Source organism: Dendrobates tinctorius, unplaced genomic scaffold, assembly GCF_039654945.1.
Source record: "Dendrobates tinctorius isolate UK_male_01 unplaced genomic scaffold, ASM3965494v1 ptg000250l, whole genome shotgun sequence".
NCBI classification, from domain to species: domain Eukaryota; kingdom Metazoa; phylum Chordata; class Amphibia; order Anura; family Dendrobatidae; genus Dendrobates; species Dendrobates tinctorius.
Genome location: NW_027361917.1, coordinates 25480623 through 25501055, shown reverse-complemented (window position 1 = coordinate 25501055; position 20433 = coordinate 25480623). Strand labels below are relative to the sequence as shown.

Genomic DNA, 20433 nt, shown 5'->3' with positions numbered 1-20433 from the left:
TACCTTTCTTCACCAGAAGAGGGAGTTCCTCGGGCCTCAGTAGTGAAGGGGAAAATGAACTCACAACACTGAATATTTAAGAAAGTGAAAAGTAGGTTGTGTTTTTCTCAGGAGAATATCTGTGTGCAGAATTATTGGTCAACTATTAGGAGACATCTTCATGTCGATATATCACAACATACAATAACGGTGCACAACAAGTCCGCTACAAAAGCATTGGCCCATTTTATGTATGGATGAGGACATTGGAGAACTGGTGGGTTTATACCCCAAAATTACCTTTCAGAAGGGGAAGTCTATAGGGGATAGACTAGTGCGTAGTCACTACATTCCCCCAAAGAAAGAAATGGCTAACTAACCATCTTAAGGGATGTTACAAATGTAGTGGCTGCATAGCATGCCCAGTCATATCAACATGACCCAATTTTAAAAGTAACATCACAGATAAAGAATATCAAATATATAATTTCATTAACTGTCGAACAAAAGGGGTGATATATATAGTGGTCTGTCCATGTGGTCTAGAATATATAGGCAAAACTATACGTTAATTTAGAAGACGAGTGGGGGAACACTTGATAGATATTGCTTTAAAAAGAGAAACTCCTTTGGCTAGACACATGAATATTGAACATAATGGATAGAGTTGTTGACTAAAATTCATGGGAATTGACAGAATTAATGGACCAAAAAGGGGAGGAAATTGGAATCAGGTGTTACTGCAGTGCGAGACGAAATTGATTTATCGTCTCAAAAGACGGACACCCCGAGGTCTCAATGAGACCCTTACCTACAGTTGTTTTCTTTAATAGAACAATAAATAGGATTGCAATAGTGTGAGCTGCCGCTGATTGGGAGCGCCATTTTGTTGTCCCCCTAGGGTGCCAACCTCCACTGTTAGGCAGGTTTCAATATAGGTGTCAGACTAGGGGCACATGCGGATTCGCTTGTTTCCATAAAACCTAATCTCTGTCTCATTATGTCTTCTTCTCTTAACCCCTTTTATCCTTACTCACTAATAACTTTGAGGGCTACTTAGGGCTTAGATAGGGTGACCCGTCGCGGAGTGGGGGCGCCATTTCTCGTGTTTCTGTCCCTAGGGTGCCAACCCCCACTGTCAGGCAGGGGATAGAACTTAGAAACTAGTGTAGGGAATGATTAAATGTCTCTTTACACATTAACCCCTCCCACCGTTTCTCCAATATTTCCTAAAAAATGCATCTTTTTCCTCCTCCTCCCCTGTTCTCCTTGAAGTGGAGTCGGCCCCTAAACCATAAGTTTTAATTTTGAAAGGAACATAAGGCTTTACCATTGTCTGGGCTACATCACCTTTTTTCATTAAATCCGCAAATGCCTTGACCTTAGATCCTCCCCCCTATATGGGGGTTTAGTTAGAATCTTTATTGATGGATGATAGTTCCGCCCCTTCTTTTTGGTAGAAACATTTTTTGAGCCAAATATGCTAACCCTTTCCCCCAACACCACATTAAGTGTAACACACTAAAGGGTTAATATGATTTTTCATGGCATTGTTTGTACCTGGGATGCTGCGCTGGAGATGACGACATGCGGTCCAGCGCTGCGATCCAGTGCGTGATATACCGGAAGACATTTGCCAATGCCGGAAATGAGGTATACAGGTCACCGATGCGTTCCACGGTGGCGCACACAGGATATGACGTCATTGCGCACCTGTCTATTTAATACCGGCATACCGCTTGTACAACATACTGAACTATTCCCTATATTCATGATGGGTTTATACCTACAATAACAGATAAATACCCCTTATTTTACTTAAAATCTACCTTCCCCTAATAAGTCTGATAAACGAAACACATAGGGAAGCAGAAAACTTTGGGGTTAAGGTATGAAGGGACCTATTAGATTGCCTTGGTGGGGTAATATATGGACGAGACTAAAGTGCCCCCCCTCTGACTTTAAGACTCATGTTCCCAAAAAACATGATAAACAAGGAATGTGAGGGGAGAGCTTTCCTTTTATATTTTTTTCTCATTCCTATTTTCATACCAGAGCATCAGATGCAACTAGTTTTGTTTTTTTGCTTTATGTTTTGTTTTTGTTTTCATGGATTTAAGACTAAGAATTGACATACAAGATACCTTGCTATCTATTTAGTCATCGCCTCAGCTGAGTGATGTTTTATGTGAACTTCAGTTATGGTCTATACGTTGCATTTTTGTCATGTGTAACATTAGAGGGCTTATTTTAGATTTATCATTAAAAGTTATATTTTAATAAGTAATCCTACCCTGCTTTTTCACAATCAGAAACTATTAGTATGCAGAATTATTATGCAACTAAATGAAACACATAAATTTTCCCATCTCAATAGTATATTTTCAGTTGTTAAAATGATAATAACCAAACAACTCAAAATATGCAAAATTAAATTTCTGATATTTAAAAAAATTAATAAATAATAATAATTGTGACCAATATAGCCCTCCTTCTTTTCAATAAAGTCATAAGCATTTAATCCAAGGAGCCTTTCAGTTTGTTAATCTGTTAACAATCAACTTTCTGAGCCGCACCAATTACAACTTCCCAGATACTGTTCAGAGCGGATTAACTGTTTTCCTTCACCATAAATCTCCCATTTAAGAAGAGCCCACAAGTTCTCAATAGAGTTTAGGTCAGGTGAGGAACTGACAGTGTCATTATTCTTTCATCTTTAAGGTCTTTACTGGCAGCCAAGCAGTGGAGACTTTGATGCATGCGGTGAAGCATTGTGCTGCATGAAAATCATATTTTAGTTGAAAGATAAATACCAAAATAAAATGGAAGCCAAACAGCCCATGTAAAAATAAGAGTGTAAACTTTATTAGAATTAAATTAAAGGGAATCTGTCACCTCATTTTCGGCCTATAAACTGTGGCCACCGCCATCAGGGGCTTATCTACAGCATTCTGTAAGCTGAAAGATAAGAAAAACAAGTTAGATTATACTCACCGGGGGGCGGGGTTGCATGCGGTGGGTGTCGCGGTCCGGTCCTGCGCCTCCCATCTTCTAGTGATGACGTCCTCCTCCTTACTTCTACCGTGGCTCCGATGCAGGCGTACTTTATCTGCCCTGTTGAGGGCAGACTAAAGTACTGCAGTGTGCAGCCGCCGGGAGAGGTCAGAGAGGTCCGGCGCGTGCGCACTGCAGTACTCTGCTCTGCCCTCAATAGGGCAGAGAAAGTACGCCTGCACAGGAGCTGCAGCAGAATTAAGAAGGAGGACGTCATCTCTAGAAGATGGGAGGCGCTGGACCGGACCATGACAGCCAGTGGACCGGACTGGATGCCGGGGTGAGTATAATATAACTTATTTCTCTTATCTTTCAGGTTACATCGGGGGCTTATCTACAGCATTACAGAATGGGGTGACAGATTCCCTTTAAATAAGACAAGTTAAAATCATAAAGGGAGACTGAGACAGCAGAATTTCCTTTGCTCCAGAACCATAGTACATAATCACAAATACATGCATGAAAGGAATGGCACACAATATACCTGATGAGCTCAGTAAGCCCATATAAAGGAATACATACAAGGGTGAGAGGTATATCAATATTCAATGGTGATAAAATTCCTAAAAAGTGGAAAAAAATGCAAGTGCTTATATATAATGATCCATGTGGACCTAGAATTCGCCTACAACAGTATATTGAGGACGCCAAATAAATACAAATATTAGTACAAACCAGTCCAGATGAATTTAAATGATATTGACAATACAGTAAGAGGTAAATGGTATGAGGTGACTGCCCTCTGGTGATTATTGTACAAAACAGACAAGCATAATATGTAAGAAACGAGTGAATAGTAACCTGTAATAAGGTCTGGAGGGTGGGATACCAAAATCTCGACACGCGTTTCGCGTTCGCGTCTTCCTTCATCCCCAGGATTCACACATGGATTTTGCTGAAGACACTCAACTGAAAAATCATCAACAAATGTACTGTGTGTGTATTTGTAGACTTTTTATCATCTGTATTCTTCTTGTGTCAATGGATAAACTTTTTATTCATTTTATTCCATTAAGGATGAAACCATCTTCAAGGGTCACTTTTTGTTCATTTCTCAGTTTTTTCTCCAGTTCCTTGCGGTATTTGATCCAACATCACCTTGACCTGCTCCACGTGTTACAAGAGAGGATAGTAAAATGGTCCAGACAAGGAATCCTGGGAGACATATTCCTGAAGTTAACCAATGATGAGGTAACTCTATTGTTTTATCACATTTCACATATCTTCATATCTCCTAGCCAAAATTATTTTTAATGTACCGTAACATTATTTACTGACCTGACTACAAAAAGTATTTCAAAATTTACTTAAATTAGATATTGAATGGTGAAGATAGTAACAAGTACCTTCATTCAGAAATGATTGTTAATGTCTGCCTTTTCAGTTCGTATAAGGTAGATTTCAGCAAGCTCTCTGATCCTGCCTTCCTACAATGATTTTGTCCTCTGATCAGTAATACTGATAATACAATACATTATTGTATTATCATCATTAATTAAAAAAAACCACAATACTAATATTACCATAATTGCCATTATACACAGGAGCTATGTACATAGTGTCAGTGTACAGGAGCTCTATGCATAGTACACAGTGTATAGTGTCAGTTTACAGGTAACACACTGACTCACCAGGGATGTCTCTAGCTGAACATATTCATCTTCTCTTTTCTTCTTCACCCAGCACAAACTGCCCTCACTTCTTCCAGCTAGGACTTTTCTCTCCAGAAAATAACACAGTTATCTAGAGGACCTCTTCCAGAGCACATTCCCCTATTTTTCACCAACTTATACACTATGCCAGATGAAGAAAAAAGCAAAATATTGTTGAACTGCACAGCAACAGAACCCCCCACACTGAAAACAATACCCTCAAAAATGTAATACATCACAGCAGTAATAATATCCCTTAATTAACCCCTGCAGTAATAGAGTCCTACATCCTGGCTCCTTCCTGTAATAACATCCCCCATCCTGGATCCATATGTACTTCCTTCTGGACCCCACATGACTCATTCCTGACCCCCATGTGTCTTATTCCTTGCCCCATGTGTCTCATTCCTTGTCCCATGTGTTTTCTTCCTGCCCTATATGTTCTCTCATCCTGGCCGTATATGTCTCCATTCTATTCCCTTATGTTCTCCCATCCTGGCCCCTCTTGTAACTCCATCCTGCTTCCATATGCTTCCATATGTTCTCCGATCCTTGCCCCATGTGTCTTATTCTGCCCCCATATGTATTCTCATCCTGGCCCCATATGTCTCCATCCTGTTCCCTTATGTTCTCCCATCCTGGCCCCATATGTCTCCTTCCTGCCCCCCCATATGTCTTCTTTTTACCTCCATGTATTCTCCCATCCTGGCCCCCCATGTGACTCCATATATTCTCCCATCCTGGCCCCCGTGTGTCTCCACCCTGCCCCCATATGTTATCCCATCCTGACCCAATGTGCCTCCATTCTGCCCCCATCTATTCTCCCATCCTGGCCCCATATGTTCTCACATCCTTGCTCCATGTCTGCTTTCAGTACAAAAATTTTTTTAAAAAGTTTCTCATTACCTAGCCGCTGTCCAGGTTAACTACTGTCGTGCAGGAAGCAGGTGGATCGATGGTATATAATTCTGTAACCCACCTGTGGTGTCAATATGATTACTGCATGCCTAGATGAATTGTATTGTGCAATTTCTCTTGTTACCCTAGTGAAAATACAAATTTTGAGGCAAAAAAATTTTTGTATGAAAAATTTTATTTTTTTATTTTCAAGGCTCAATGTTATAAACTTCTGTGAAGCATCTGGGGGTTCAAGGTGCTCTCCACACATCTAGATAAGTTACCTGAGGGGTCTAGTTTCCAAAATGGTGTCACTTGTGGGGTGTGTCCACTGTTTAGGCACTTCAGGGGCTCTCCAAACGTGACATGGCATCACGCTATTTATTCCAGCAAATTTTGTATTCAAATGTAAAATGGCACTCCTTCTGTTCCTGTGAAGCACCTGAAGTGTTAATAAACTTCTTGAATGTGGTTATGAGCACCTTGAGGGGTGCAGTTTTTAGAATGGTGTCACGTTTGGATATTTTCTGTCATATAGACCTCTCAAAGTCACGTCAAATGTAATAAGGTACCCAAAAAAATTGTTTTGTAAATTTTGTTTGAAAAATTAGAAATCACTGGTCAACTTTGAACCCTTTTAACTTCCTAACAACAAAAAAAGTTTCAAAAATTGTACTGATGTAAAGTAGACATGTGGGAAATGTTATGTATTAACTATTTTGTGCGACATACAGTTGTTGCCAAAAGTTTTGACACCCCTGCAATTCTGTCAGATAATACTCAGTTTCTTCCTCAAAATGATTGCAAACACAAATTCTTTGGTATTATTATCTTCATTTAATTTGTCTTAAATGAAAAAACACAAAAGAGAATGAAGCAAAAAGCAAAACATTGATCATTTCACACAAAACTCCAAAAATGGGCCAGACAAAAGTATTGACACCCTCAGCCTAATACTTGGTTGCACAACCTTTATCCAAAATAACTGTGACCAATCGCTTCCGGTAACCATCAATGAGTTTCTTACAATGCTCTGCTGGAATTTTAGACCATTCTTCTTTGGCAAACTGCTCCAGGTCCCTGATATTAGAAGGGTGCCTTCTCCAAACTGCCATTTTTAGATATCTCCACAGGTGTTCTATGGGATTCAGGTCTGGACTCATTGCTGGCCACCTTAGAAGTCTCCAGTGCTTTCTCTCAAACCATTTTCTAGTGCTTTTTGAAGTGTGTTTTGGGTCATTGTCCTGCTGGAAGACCCATGACCTCTGAGGGAGACCCAGCTTTCTCACACTGGGCCCTATATTATGCTGCAAAATTTGTTGGTAGCCTCCAGACTTCATAATGCCATGCACACAGTCAAGCAGTCCAGTGCCAGAGGCAGCAAAGCAACCCCAAAACATCAGGGAACCTCCGCCATGTTTGACTGTAGGGGCCGTGGTTTTTTCTTTGAATGCCTCTTTTTTTCTCCTGTAAACTCTATGTTGATGCCTTTGCCGAATAAGCTCTACTTTTGTCTCATCTGACCAGAGAACATTCTTCCAAAACGTTTTAGGCTTTTTCAGGTAAGTTTTGGCAAACTCCAGCCTGGCTTTTTATGTCTCGGGGTAAGAAGTGGGGTCTTCCTGGGTCTCCTACCATACAGTACCTTTTCATTCAGACGCCGACGGATAGTACGGGTTGACACTGTTGTACCCTCGGACTGCAGGGCAGCTTGAACTTGTTTGGATGTTAGTCGAGGTTCTTTATCCAACATCCGCACAATCTTGCTCTGAAATCTCTTGTCAATTTTTCTTTTCCGTCCACCTCTAGGGAGGTTAGCCACAGTGCCATGGGCTTTAAACTTCTTGATGACACTGCGCACGGTAGACACAGGAACATTCAGGTCTTTGGAGATGGACTTGTAGCCTTGAGATTGCTCATGCTTCCTCACAATTTGGTTTCTCCAGTTCTTTGGTCTTCTTTCTTTTCTCCATGCTCAATGTGGTACACACAAGGACACAGGACAGAGGTTGAATCAACTTTAATCCATGTCAACTGGCTGCAAGTGTGATTTAGTTATTGCCAACACCTGTTAGGTGCCACAGGTAAGTTACAGGTGCTGTTAATTACACAAATTAGAGAAGCATCACATGATTTTTCGAACAGTGCCAATACTTTTGTTCACCCTCTTTTTTATGTTTGGTGTGGAATTATATCCAATTTGGCTTTAGGACAATTCTTTTTGTGTTTTTTCATTTAAGACAAATTAAATGAAGATAATAATACCAAAGAATTTGTGTTTGCAATCATTTTCAGGAAGAAACCGAGTATTATCTGACAGAATTGCAGGGGTGTCAATACTTTTGGCCACAACTGTAACTGTGATTTAAGAGAATGAAAATTCAGAGTTGGAAATTTGCAAAATTTTCAAAATATTTGCCAAATTTCCATTTTTTTTTCACAAATAAACGCAAGTAATATCAAAGAAATTTTACCAGTATCATGAAGTACAGTATGTCATGAGAAAACAATGTCAGAATCACCAGGATCCATTTAAGCGTTCCAGAGTTATTGCCTCATAAAGGGACAGTGGTCAGAATTGTAAAAATTGGCCTGGTCATTGACATGCAAACCACCCTTGGGGGTTTGAAAATTGCAAAATTTTCAAGTTTCATAATTTTCCTTTTTTCATAAATAAATGCAATTCATATCGAAGAAATTTTACCACTATTATGAAGTACAATATGTCACGAAAAAACAGTCTGAGAATCAGTGTGATATGTTGAAGTGTTCCAGAGTTATTACCACACAACTACATAAAGTGACAGTGGTCAGAATTGTAAAATGTAGCCTGTTCAGGAAGGTGCAGACAGCCTTGGGGGGTAAAGGGGTTAGTTAATGCTTGAAGTGTTGTCCATCCCTGATATTTTTGTTTCACAAATCATCCAAAATGCTCTGAAATTAAGAAATAAATCATACTTACCATACTTATCTGTAAATATGTTTGTTAAGCATATTACTCTTGATGTTGAGCTGCCTGTACACTCCCTTTCAATTTTTCATTATATTATTAGGGACGCCTCTCTACTTTCTGTTTTGACCACAGCTTCAGTAATAACTCCTACATAATGTATATATGATTGAATATTAAAAACCTATTTATGGTCATGTAAACAAATATCTATTTTTCTTTAAAGAACAATTTCTTGGACTACTATGTTGCTTACTTGAAGGACTTACCTGAAAGTATATCAGTGATTCACATTGTTCTTCTTAAAGAGGTAAGTATTGTATTTAGATATAGAAAGTAGGCTTGTATTTCTTAAAGGGAATCTGTCACCACATTTGACCTATCTAAACTATTAATATGGGCATACAGTTATATAGACTGCTGAAAACAGTCCTTCCTGTGTGCCTCATATCAGATGTCTTGTTGATAAATCATCTTTTACCACTTTATATAAATGACTTTTCGGGCTTTGGGGAGGACGCTGCCTGGAAGATAACTTTGCCTCCAGAGATTATTATAGATAGAAGAGGCAGTTACCAGTGTGATGTGTAATGGCAACTCTCCTGATCTCACTGCAGAGCTGTGTGTGATTATACCTGACACATCTGCAGGTTCCACTCGGCTTCAGCTTCCATCTCACAGGCAGACAGGGCTGCAATATTGTTACAATACAGCAGAGCTGAGAGAGAAGCAAAAAATGTGTTTGCAAGAAGACATTTAATTTGTCCTATTCTGTCTTAATTGTCTCATACTGGTAACTCCTCCTTCATGTAAAATAAGCTCTGGAGGCAGATTCTCATACAGATCAGTGTGCTTCCTAAAGTCTTGAACAGCTCATTTGCATATATGAAAACGTGGATTTCTCTGGAATAAGACATCAGATCGCAGATATCAATGTATCATGTTATTCAGTTTTCTATGACCAGCATGCCCACATACACGGGTTAGGAGCATTGATCCTATTCACATATTCCCTTTAAAGTAAAGAACTATCACACTAGCTCTTTCCTTTCTCTAGTCACACACCATGCATGCCAGATTTACAATTCTTTGCCTTGTTAATGGAATCCCAATTGTCATGGAAACATTGGAGAGCACTGTCTGAAGGGAACAGAGGCCAAGCATACACACCACCCCACCATTCAGTGCAGTTCCATAGACAATAGATGAAGCTGACACACGCATGCTAGATCTCTGCTCCATTCAGATAGGGCTATTGTTACGTGTTACGGAACCACTCAGCACCCAGAATATGTTGTGCAGTTATATGTATGTATAATAGGTTCCATGTGAGATGCATGTCCCTGCGCTCCTGGGCAGAGGGGACACGATATTCTCCTTTTGACCGCCCTTCCCCCACCTTTGTAATTCCCACAGTAAACATCGGCAGGCTCCGGCCACCTGCGGCTTTTGTAATGCATGTCTGGCCTGCCGCTTTTCTATTGGCCTGCCCTCTGTATCTGTGTGATATATTCTGTGTCCTGTGAGTAAAGTGTTGTCAGACTGGAAATACGTGGAGAAGCAGTGATCTTTTATATGCGCCCATGTAACCAAGGAATTCCAGCCAGCGTCATTCATTCAGACCCCAGCCAACGCAGAGCGGACCTCCGAAAACACGGGGTGGTACTGAAAGAGGTGCTCCAGCTTGGTAGACCCCGTTACACTGGTGGCAGACAGCGGGATATGATACCCCTTCTACAGGAGGAAAGGAATGAATGGAAAATAACTACCAGAAGTTAAAGAGAACTACATTAAAAGATCTTGTGGAAGCCCGAGGGTTGATCGCCAGCAACAAAACAAAAGCAGATTTGATAGCAGCCATCATGGAACACGACAGTGCAGCGCCCCCCAATGTGAATGTGGAGGAGACCGAATTCCAGAGGGAGGTAAAGAACAGACTGGCGTTCTATGGCCCAAACCCTGCAGTAGAGATCATACGAGAGGTGATGGCTGATGTGCGTACTGATCTGAAGGAAAAGATGGCCGAGCGGACCAGGATAGAGCTAGCCAAGATGGAGATGGCAGAGCGGACCAAAGTGGAGCTGGCCAAGATGGAGATGGCAGAGCGGAGAGAGGAGAGTCAGCGAGCAGGGGGAGCTCTGGCCTTCGACCAGGTACCTTCAACAGTAAGCCACAAAAAGATCCAGTATAATGCCTTCCGACAGTTGGGGGAGGCAGAGGAAGACATTGATGGCTTTCTGCAGGACTTTGAGCGGCAGTGTGCCCTTCATCAAGTGAAGCCGGAGGAACGGGTTCAGATTCTGGCCAGCAAGCTGACAGGCCGGGCAGCAGACGCCTATCGCATGGTTAAAAACCAGACAGGCCCAAATGCATCTGCACTAATCCAGGGTGCAGTGGACCCAAGTAAAATGGCAGCTGCACAGGTGCATAAGTACCAAATGAAACAGCCAGCCTACAATCAGGGATTGGCTGTGTGGTACACCAGTGCAGAAAAAAATAATCCGCATGTGGCAGTGTTCACACAGGGAATGCAGGGCTTCTGGTTCACAACCTCTTAGTAACACCATATAGGGGGCCTGCCCAGTGCCAACTAGAATGCATCCCGTGTGAACAGAGGCCACAAGTTTGCAGAACCATTTGGGCCCAACTGCACCCTGGAAAAAAAATATAAAAAGTGCACAAAAAACATATCAATATATGTAAGGTATTGGTTGATATTAAGGCCTTAATACGGAAGCTGACAAACTGCGTCAAAGTTCCTTACACTTGTCTGTCCCTACTCTAACATAAAAACCTCAAAAAGAGGAAAAAAAATCCTCCAAAAAATTCAGTTACAAACCAGACAGACCCAAATGCATCTGCACTAATCCAGGGTGCAGCGGACCCAAGTAAAATGGCAGCTGCACAGGTGCATAAATACCAAATGAAACAGCCAGCCTATAATCAGGGATTGGCCGTGTGGTACACCAGTGCAGAAAAAATAATCCGCATGTGGCAGCGTTCACACTGGGAATGCAGGGCTACTGGCTCACAACCTCTTAGTAACACCATATAGGGGGGCTGCCCAGTGCCAACTAGAATGCATCCCGTGTGAACAGAGGCCACAAGTTTGCAGAACCATTTGGGCCCAACTGCACCCTGGAAAAAAAATATAAAAAGTGCACAAAAAACATATCAATATATGTAAGTGAATTTTTGGAGGATTTTTTCCCCTCTTTCTGAGGTTTTTACGCCTATCGCACGGTACCTGATGAGGACTGTATGGACTATGAGTGGATCAAAGAAGTGATCTTGGCCCGGTATGCGCTGACACCTGAGGCATACCGCCAAAAGTTCCACGGACTTATAAAACGCGTAACCGATACCCACGCTGAATGGGCCTGTAAATTACGGCGGTCACTGCTACAGTGGGTACAAGGGAGCCAAGCAACTACTAAGGAGGACATCCTCCAGCTCTTCCTGTTAGAACGATTCTTTAATGGACTAAACCAAGAGACACAGGAATGGCTTCGGGACAGGCGGCCAACGACTCTTGAGGAAGCCGCTCGTCTGGCCGATGAACATCATGATGCCAGGAGGCCGCAGTTGTCCGGAACAAAGGTGGTCACAAGGGGCCCGCTCATGGACCTGGAGGGCCCCAAACCACCGAAGATTGTAGGGGGACCAGCTAGAAACCCGGCCTACCACAGTCCCCCTGGGGCGCGATGCCACACCTGTCGTCAGCTGGGCCACCTGCAAAGACAATGTCCCAACCGGACTCAGCATACCCAGTGGCCAAAGGCGGGAACAGCTACCTTCAGCCGGGCTGCTGTGCACTGCTACCAAGGCGAAGCTGACCCGTCATTGGGGGCTTCGTCTAACCAAGGGGTGGAAGAGATGGAGGAAGTGCTGCATGAAGTAGACCCCGTGCAGGCAGCCCGGGCAGATAATCGATAACAGCATCGACAGGTCATGTGGGTTAATGGGAAACGTATGCAGGGACTAAGAGATTTCGGAGCAACTTTGACCCTTGAGAAGCCTCATCACGTCCGGGACCAAGAGAAGACGGACTGAACAGTGGCAGTCCGTGTAGCAGGGGGAGCTATACATCGACTGCCCACTGCCAGGATTCACCTGAACTGGGGAGTCGGGGATGGCCCTGTTGTGGTCGGCTTGATGGAGGATTTGCCTGCAAACGTCTTGCTGGGAAATGACTTGGGGCCCATGTTGTCTGCATTCTCGGTGGCCCCTCTGGCTGAGACCTATCCTGTGACCACCCAGAGACAAGCTCGAGCTGCGGAGGCGGAATCACACTCAGAGGAGGCCCAGGTAAGACATCCCAGCCCTACACGTATTCCCATAGCCAGACACATTTCTTGGGCCACCCCAGATGAATTTAAGAGGGAGTTACTTGAGGATCCTTGATTAGAGGGATATCGTGGGAAGGCACAGGAGGGGAGAGGAGTACTGGAAGGGGAACAGTTTGTATGGAAGCAGGGACTCCTCTACCAGATCACAGAGCAGCACCACACAGGGACGAGCCCCACTATAAAACAACAGCTGGTAGTTCCCAAGAAGTATAGGCAGGAGTTACTGCGAATCTCTCATGATATACCCTTGGCCGGGCACTTCGGCGTCAGTCGCACCAGGCATCGTCTGACACAAAACTTCTTTTGGAATTATGCACGGCCTAGTGCTTGGTTTTAACATTCCTCCTTCAGCAAATTGCCCAAACAGAAGAGAGAAATGCCCTAAATGTCAGAAAGAGAGAACTGACATGATCCATGGGATGTGGCACTGTCAGTATACACAGAATTTTTGGGCGATGGTACAGAGGCTCACCGAGGAAATTTGTGGGGTTAAGGTGAAACTTGAACCCATATGTTGGATACTGCACCATACGGGAAATAGAGGGAGGGAAGAGAGTGTTCCTAAATGATTTCATGTTATAGCATTACTGGCCAAACGATTGATCCTGAGGAAATGGCTAACGCAGACACTCCCAGACGAAAAAGATATGATACTGGGCCTTAAAAAAGCATTGGACATTGATAAAAGAGAGGCGATGTGAAACAAAGACAGGGAAACAGCTAAATTCATGGGAAAATGGAGGAGGTTTATTGAGAACAAAATGACAAAAGACGAAAGGATAGAGGTAATGAACCCATTTATACACTCGAACTGGTATTTACTCGAGAGCATAGGGGGAACGTTGGGGAATCTGAAGGTCTGAAACTATGTGAATGAACACATGCCTGAAATGAGGAGGGGGGACCTGGGCTGCGTGTAAACATGATTTTAATCTCTTCATTATTTTGGGGATTTTGTTATTATGGGGATTCGATCACATACTGCCTTTATCTGTGAGATAATATGTAAGTTTACAGAAATGTTCAACTGTATGAAAAACTTGAAAATTTAATAAAAATGATTTTGGAAAAAAAAACTTCTTTTGGCCGGGGGTAACCTATGATGTTCGTCAGTACTGCCAGACCTGTGACAGTTGTCAGCGCATTGGCAAGAGGGGGGATCGATGCAAGGCCAAATTACGCCCCCTCCCCATTGTGGAGGAACCATTTAGCCGAGTAGCGGTCGATCTGATGGGGCCGTTAGCCAAACCCAGTCCATCCGGGAAAAGGTATATATTGACAGTGGTAAATTATGCCATACGGTATCCAGAGGCGGTTGCGTTACCTAAAATACTGGCAGAGACGGTGGCGGCCGCCCTGCTCCAGGTTTTCTCACGGGTTGGATTTCCCTGGGAGATTATCTCGGACCAGGGTACCCAGTTTAGAACAGAGGTGACCAACCAACTGTGGAAGCTGTGCGGCGTAAAGTCCATTAGAAGCGCCCCGTACCACCCGCAAACCAATGGGTTGTGGGAATGCTTTAACGGGACATTAAAACAGTTCATTGGAACTTTTACCAGGACCTACAGGGACTGGGAGAAATTCTTGCCACACCTCCTGTTTGCCTATCGGGAGGTTCCCCAAGAATCCACGGGGTTCTCCCCGTTCAAGCTGGTATACGGGAAACGGGTAAGGGGACCCCTAGACTTAGTGCGGGAACACTGGGAAGGGGAGGGCCTCATAGAAGGGGTACCTATTGTACCCTATGTGCTGGAATTCCGGGACCGCCTACAGGAGCTGACCCAGGTTGTACGTGAGAACATGCAGGCGACCCAGCGGCGCCAGCGCGTATGGTACGATCGGAGGGCCAGAGAGCGCACTTTGGAAATAGGACAGAAGGTTCTGGTGTTGGAGCCCACTAAGTAGAATAAGTTTCAAGCTGCATGGCAGGGGCCCTACCAGGTAGTGGGGAAAATAGCCGACACAACCTATAATGTCGCCGATTGTGACGACCCCAGGGTTATCCGCATGTTCCACGTGAATATGCTGAAGCCCTACTGGGAGCCCCCTGAAGAGGTAGTGGCCATCTGTGCACCTGAAGCAGAGGATTTAGCCGGACTTCCCTTGCCGGATGTCTTTGGGGAAAGGACTCAGTCTAAAACATGGGACCAGGTACACTTGGGTGAAGACCTAGGCCCCCGGGAGAGACAGCAGGCGGAGGCGTTGTTGAGGCTGCGACAGAGGATGTTTTCAGAGAGACCGGGGTACACTCGCCTGGCACAACACAAGGTTGAGACCCAGGATCAGACCCCCCTGCGACAAAACCCCTTCCGCGTCCCTGAGTCTGTACGAGAGGGGATGCGACAAGAGATACAAGAGATGCTGCGTTTAGGGGTCATTGAAGAGTCAGATAGTCCCTGGGCATCCCCCGTAGTGTTAGTGCCCAAGAAGGATGGGACTACACGGTTTTGTGTAGACTATCGTAAGCTCAATGAGAAAACAGTGACGGATGCATACCCCATGCCGCGTGTGGATGAGTTGCTAGACCGGCTGGCGGGGGCAAAGTATTTGACCACCATCGATCTATGCAAAGGCTACTGGCAGATTCCCCTTAGTCCTGACGCTATTCCCAAGTCGGCATTTGTCACCCGGTTCGGCTTATTCCAGTTTCGAGTTATGCCATTCGGGATGAAGAATGCCCCGGCAACCTTCCAATTGCTGGCTGACCGGCTTCTGGATGGTCTCCAGGACTATGCTTGTGCCTACCTGGACGACACCGCCATCTACAGTGCGACATGGGAAGAGCATCTAAATCACCTAGAGACAGTATTGGACAGGATCCACCAGGCCAGAATCACCCTGATCCCAAACAAGTGTCACGTGGGCAAAGCAGAGGTTCAGTATTTAGGGCATTGGGTGGGAAGTGGGAAACAGTGACCAGAACCAGCCAAGATTGAGGCCATAGCCAAATGGCCCATCCCACACACTAAAACCCAGGTCATGGCGTTTCTAGGGACAGCGGGGTATTACAGGAAATTCGTTCCCAATTACAGCAGCGTAGCCAAGCCCCTCACTGATCTGACCCGTAAGAACCAACCCCGCCAGGTAACCTGGACCTCAGAGTGTGAGGAAGCCTTCCGCTAACTAAAGGACGCCCTCACCAATACCCCTGTATTGGCCGCACCCGATCCAACTAAACATTTCCTTGTTCACACAGACGCTTCTATGTTTGGATTGGGGGCAGTACTGAGCCAAGTCGGGCCGGACGGCCAAGAACACCCGGTAGCTTACCTGAGTCGGAAACTACTGCCCCATGAAGTAAGCTATGCGGCCATCGAGAAGGAGTGCCTGGCGGTAGTATGGGCATTCAAGAAGTTGCAACCATATTTGTATGGAGGACAGTTTTCCCTCCTAACGGACCATAATCCCCTAGTCTGGCTTAATCGGGTCTCCGGAGAAAACGCCAGATTGCTGCGGTGGAGTTTAGCCCTACAACCTCTGGACTTCACCATCCACTACAGACCCGGCAAACAAAACGGCAACGCCGATGGACTAAGTCAACAAACGGAACTTGTACCAACCCCATAAACTTCGGTCATCCCCAAACCGATCCGTTGAGGATCAGACTGTGTATGCCGATCGTGTCGCTGAAAAGGGGGAGCCGTGTTACGGAACCACTCAGCACCCAGAATATGTTGTGCAGTTATATGTATGTATAATAGGTTCCATATGAGAAGCATGTCCCTGCGCCCCTGGGCAGAGGGGACACGATATTCTTCTTTTGTCTGCCCTTCCCCCACCTTTGTAATTCCCACAGTAAACATCGGCAGGCTCCGGCCACATGCGGCTTTTGTAATGCATGTCTAGCCTGCCGCTTTACTATTGGCCTGCCCTCTGTATCTGTGTGATATATTCTGTGTCCTGTGAGTAAAGTGTTGTCAGACTGGAAATACATGGAGAAGCAGTGATCTTTTATATGCGCCCATGTAACCAAGGAATTCCAGCCAGCGTCATTCATTCAGACTCCAGCCAAGGCAGAGCGGACCTCCGAAAACACAGGGTGGTACTGAAAGAGGTACTCCAGCTTGGTAGACCCCGTTACAGCTATACAGAGTCCTCTTCTCAAGATCTTTTTAGACCGAGGAGCTGGAACCCCATCGGTCAGTAAGTTATCCTTTAACTTATGGATAAGCAATAACTTTCAGTGCACAGGAGCATAAAGTGGCCACTGTGCTAGCTATGATGGAGCTACTAAAGGGGTTTTCTGTGCCAGATCTAATTTTTAGACAGCAATTTAGCTTGCCTAATTCTGGCAGTGTGTAACATACACACTGTTAGGAATTAGCTCTGCTTTCCGTTTTTAGAACATTTGTGACATGACCAAAAATATGCCATTTGCAGACAGCTTCTTTTCATGTAAATGACTACAAGTACAGTTTGCTGACTACTGAAACTGAGACACCGAGAGCCAATTCTAATAGTGTGTGAATCGTGCACTTTTAGGATTTAGCAAGCTATACCTCTAGTTAAAATTTTTATCTAGCCCTTAAAACACCTGTATGTGTGAGTACACTGCAAACCCATACTGTACCCATGACTCCTCCTTCACAAAATTGTGCATATAAGCTTGCTTAGTTTACATAGTAATTCTCATAATAAGACAAAACCAATTGTGGTCTTAGCTGAAATGCATTGAATATTAATTAAGTATCTAAAATACATTAAGTCTAGAAATTTCTATCACCTAATTAGGCTGAAGAAGACCTGAAGTCAGATCTGTACATTCTGCTTTTCCATGTAGTTCAACGCATACCGGAATATCTTATTCTGTTACAGGTAAACCTGTCAACTCTTTAAATTGTAATTTCCCATTTTTACTAATGGTTCCCAAAAAGCATTAAGGAGGTTATCCAGGACAGTATACATTTTTTATTGAAAAAGATACATTTCAGCTCACCTCTTGTAGGTTTGTAAGAACTATTGAAAAGCTCTGAGCGCACACACGTCTCTGCCAGGACGTATAATGACTCCAAGAAAGGGAAGAAAGGTCCAGCTCCAGAAATTTAAAATCCAGGATTTTTATTATATCATATTTAAAATACATTCATGGCTGCTTGTGATCAAGTAACGGAGACCTGGAGAATATCCCCATGCGGTGAACTTTGTTGCCGTTACTTGATCACAAGCAGCCATGAATGTATTTTAAATATGATATAATAAAAATCCTGGATTTTAAATTTCTGGAGCTGGACCTTTCTTCCTTTTCTTGGATACATTTTTTATGACAAGGCAGTGGCTTCTCTTCTTCTGTGCATGATTGCTGGGAATCAGGATGATGTTGGCAGTCATGCCCGTCCTGCCCGGAAGAGGAAGAGCTGCTCTGTTGACATGGAGCAGCTGAATTGCCAGCAGCAGCAGTAGGTGACCACAGGGAGACAGCACCGGATAGAACAGGCGGGGAGTTAGCAACTACCTGCCCGTTATTCTTTTAGCTCAAATTAAAAAGTAATAATAGAGTCCTGCATAACGCCTTTAGAGAGTACCTATCGCCAATCGGTGTTTCTTTTTATGTAAGAAAACAATGGGCACTTACCATCAGATGATTTTCTAACAATATGTCCCTAACTGACTTTAATGGTAGACTAAAGTCATTCTGGCAAAAATTGGGTCCGAACACCTGGGTTGCGGGACCCCGGCAAGCAAAGTAGGATCTCACAACCCTTCATGATCACCTCAGTGTGAAAGTATTATCGCAAGATCTTCTTATTAAAGCTGGACCAGTGCTGCTGCATCATTTACTAATATGTTACTGATCGGTTACTACGCTAATGATGTTACTGATCGGTAACGACTTAATAAATGATATGGCAGCGTCATCTCACAATAAACGGCAAAAGCTCACGCAAAATGAAGGGGTGTGGAGGGGTGTGGGACTTAACACTAAATGCCAGAATCCCACACCCTGGAAGTTCGGGCCTGACTTTTGTTATAATGCTGGGTACATTTGCTGGCCATGGTGGACCATTGGGAACATTTTGTTAACAAGATATATTTAGTGAAATTATCTGATGTTGGATGCCACCTTATTGTAAAGTAAAAACGGCAGCACCAGACAAGAGATAGGTAGTCTGTAAGTTATTTTCTTTGCATAATAAAATAATGGCATAACCAGAACAAGGTGGATAAACTGTTTCTGTAAATTCAATAAGCTAAAATTTTGAAAAATGCAGATGTGAATGAAACCTCCTTTTCTCGATACGTGGGAATAACATATGTTGGATATACCATAAATGTCAGTTTGGTAAAACCTTTAAATATGATTGTCTTCAAAACAAAAATAAACCTTTATACATCCAAAAAATACAGTGGGGCAAAAAAGTATTTAGTCAGTCAGCAATAGTGCAAGTTCCACCACTTAAAAAGATGAGAGGCGTCTGTAATTTACATCATAGGTAGACCTCAACTATGGGAGACAAACTGAGAAAAAAAAATCCAGAAAATCACATTGTCTGTTTTTTTTTCATTTTATTTGCATATTATGGTGGAAAATAAGTATTTGGTCAGAAACAAAATTTCATCTCAATACTTTGTGATATATCCTTTGTTGGCAATGACAGAGGTCAAATGTTTTCTGTAAGTCTTCACAAGGTTGCCACACACTGTTGTTGGTATGTTGGCCCATTCCTCCATGCAGATCTCCTCTAGAGCAGTGATGTTTTTGGCTTTTCGCTTGGCAACACGGACTTTCAACTCCCTCCAAAGGTTTTCTATAGGGTTGAGATCTGGAGACTGGCTAGGCCACTCCAGGACCTTGAAATGCTTCTTACGAAGCCACTCCTTCGTTGCCCTGGCGGTGTGCTTTGGATCATTGTCATGTTGAAAGACCCAGCCACGTTTCATCATCAATGCCCTTGCTGATGGAAGGAGGTTTGCACTCAAAATCTCACGATACATGGCCCCATTCATTCTTTCATGTACCCGGATCAGTTGTCCTGGCCCCTTTGCAGAGAAACAGCCCCAAAGCATGATGTTTCCACCACCATGCTTTACAGTAGGTATGGTGTTTGATGGATGCAACTCAGTATTCTTTTTCCCCCAAACACGACAAGTTGTGTTTCTACCAAACAGTTCCAGTTTGGTTTCATCAGACCATAGGACATTCTCCCAAAACTCCTCTGGATCATCCAAATGCTCTCTAGCAAACTTCAGACGGGCCCGGACATGTACAGGCTTAAGCAGTGGGACACGTCTGGCACTGCAGGATCTGAGTCCATGGTGGCGTAGTGTGTTACTTATGGTAGGCCTTGTTACATTGGTCCCAGCTCTCTGCAGTTCATTCACTAGGTCCCCCCGCGTGGTTCTGGGATTTTTGCTCACCGTTCTTGTGATCATTCTGACCCCACGGGGTGGGATTTTGCGTGGAGCACCAGATCGAGGGAGATTATCAGTGGTCTTGTATGTCTTCCATTTTCTAATTATTGCTCCCACAGTTGATTTCTTCACTCCAAGCTGGTTGGCTATTGCAGATTCAGTCTTCCCAGCCTGGTGCAGGGCTACAATTTTGTTTCTGGTG

At 43.8% G+C, this 20433-nt stretch overlaps 1 protein-coding gene across 9 annotated transcripts in view; it reads left to right on the top strand.

The window, feature by feature from the left end:
* The window catches only part of ARHGEF33 (Rho guanine nucleotide exchange factor 33), a 165919-nt gene that overhangs the window by 129020 nt on the left and 16466 nt on the right, over positions 1 to 20433 (top strand). For 8 of the 9 annotated variants that reach the window (XM_073557549.1, XM_073557548.1, XM_073557543.1 and 5 more), the window contains 3 exons: positions 4092 to 4224; positions 8759 to 8842; positions 17613 to 17696. In XM_073557549.1, coding sequence (XP_073413650.1) covers positions 4092 to 4224; positions 8759 to 8842; positions 17613 to 17696 — 301 coding nt within the window. The remainder of the gene's footprint in view (positions 1 to 4091; positions 4225 to 8758; positions 8843 to 17612; positions 17697 to 20433) is intronic. The other variant, XM_073557546.1, reaches the window with a different exon arrangement.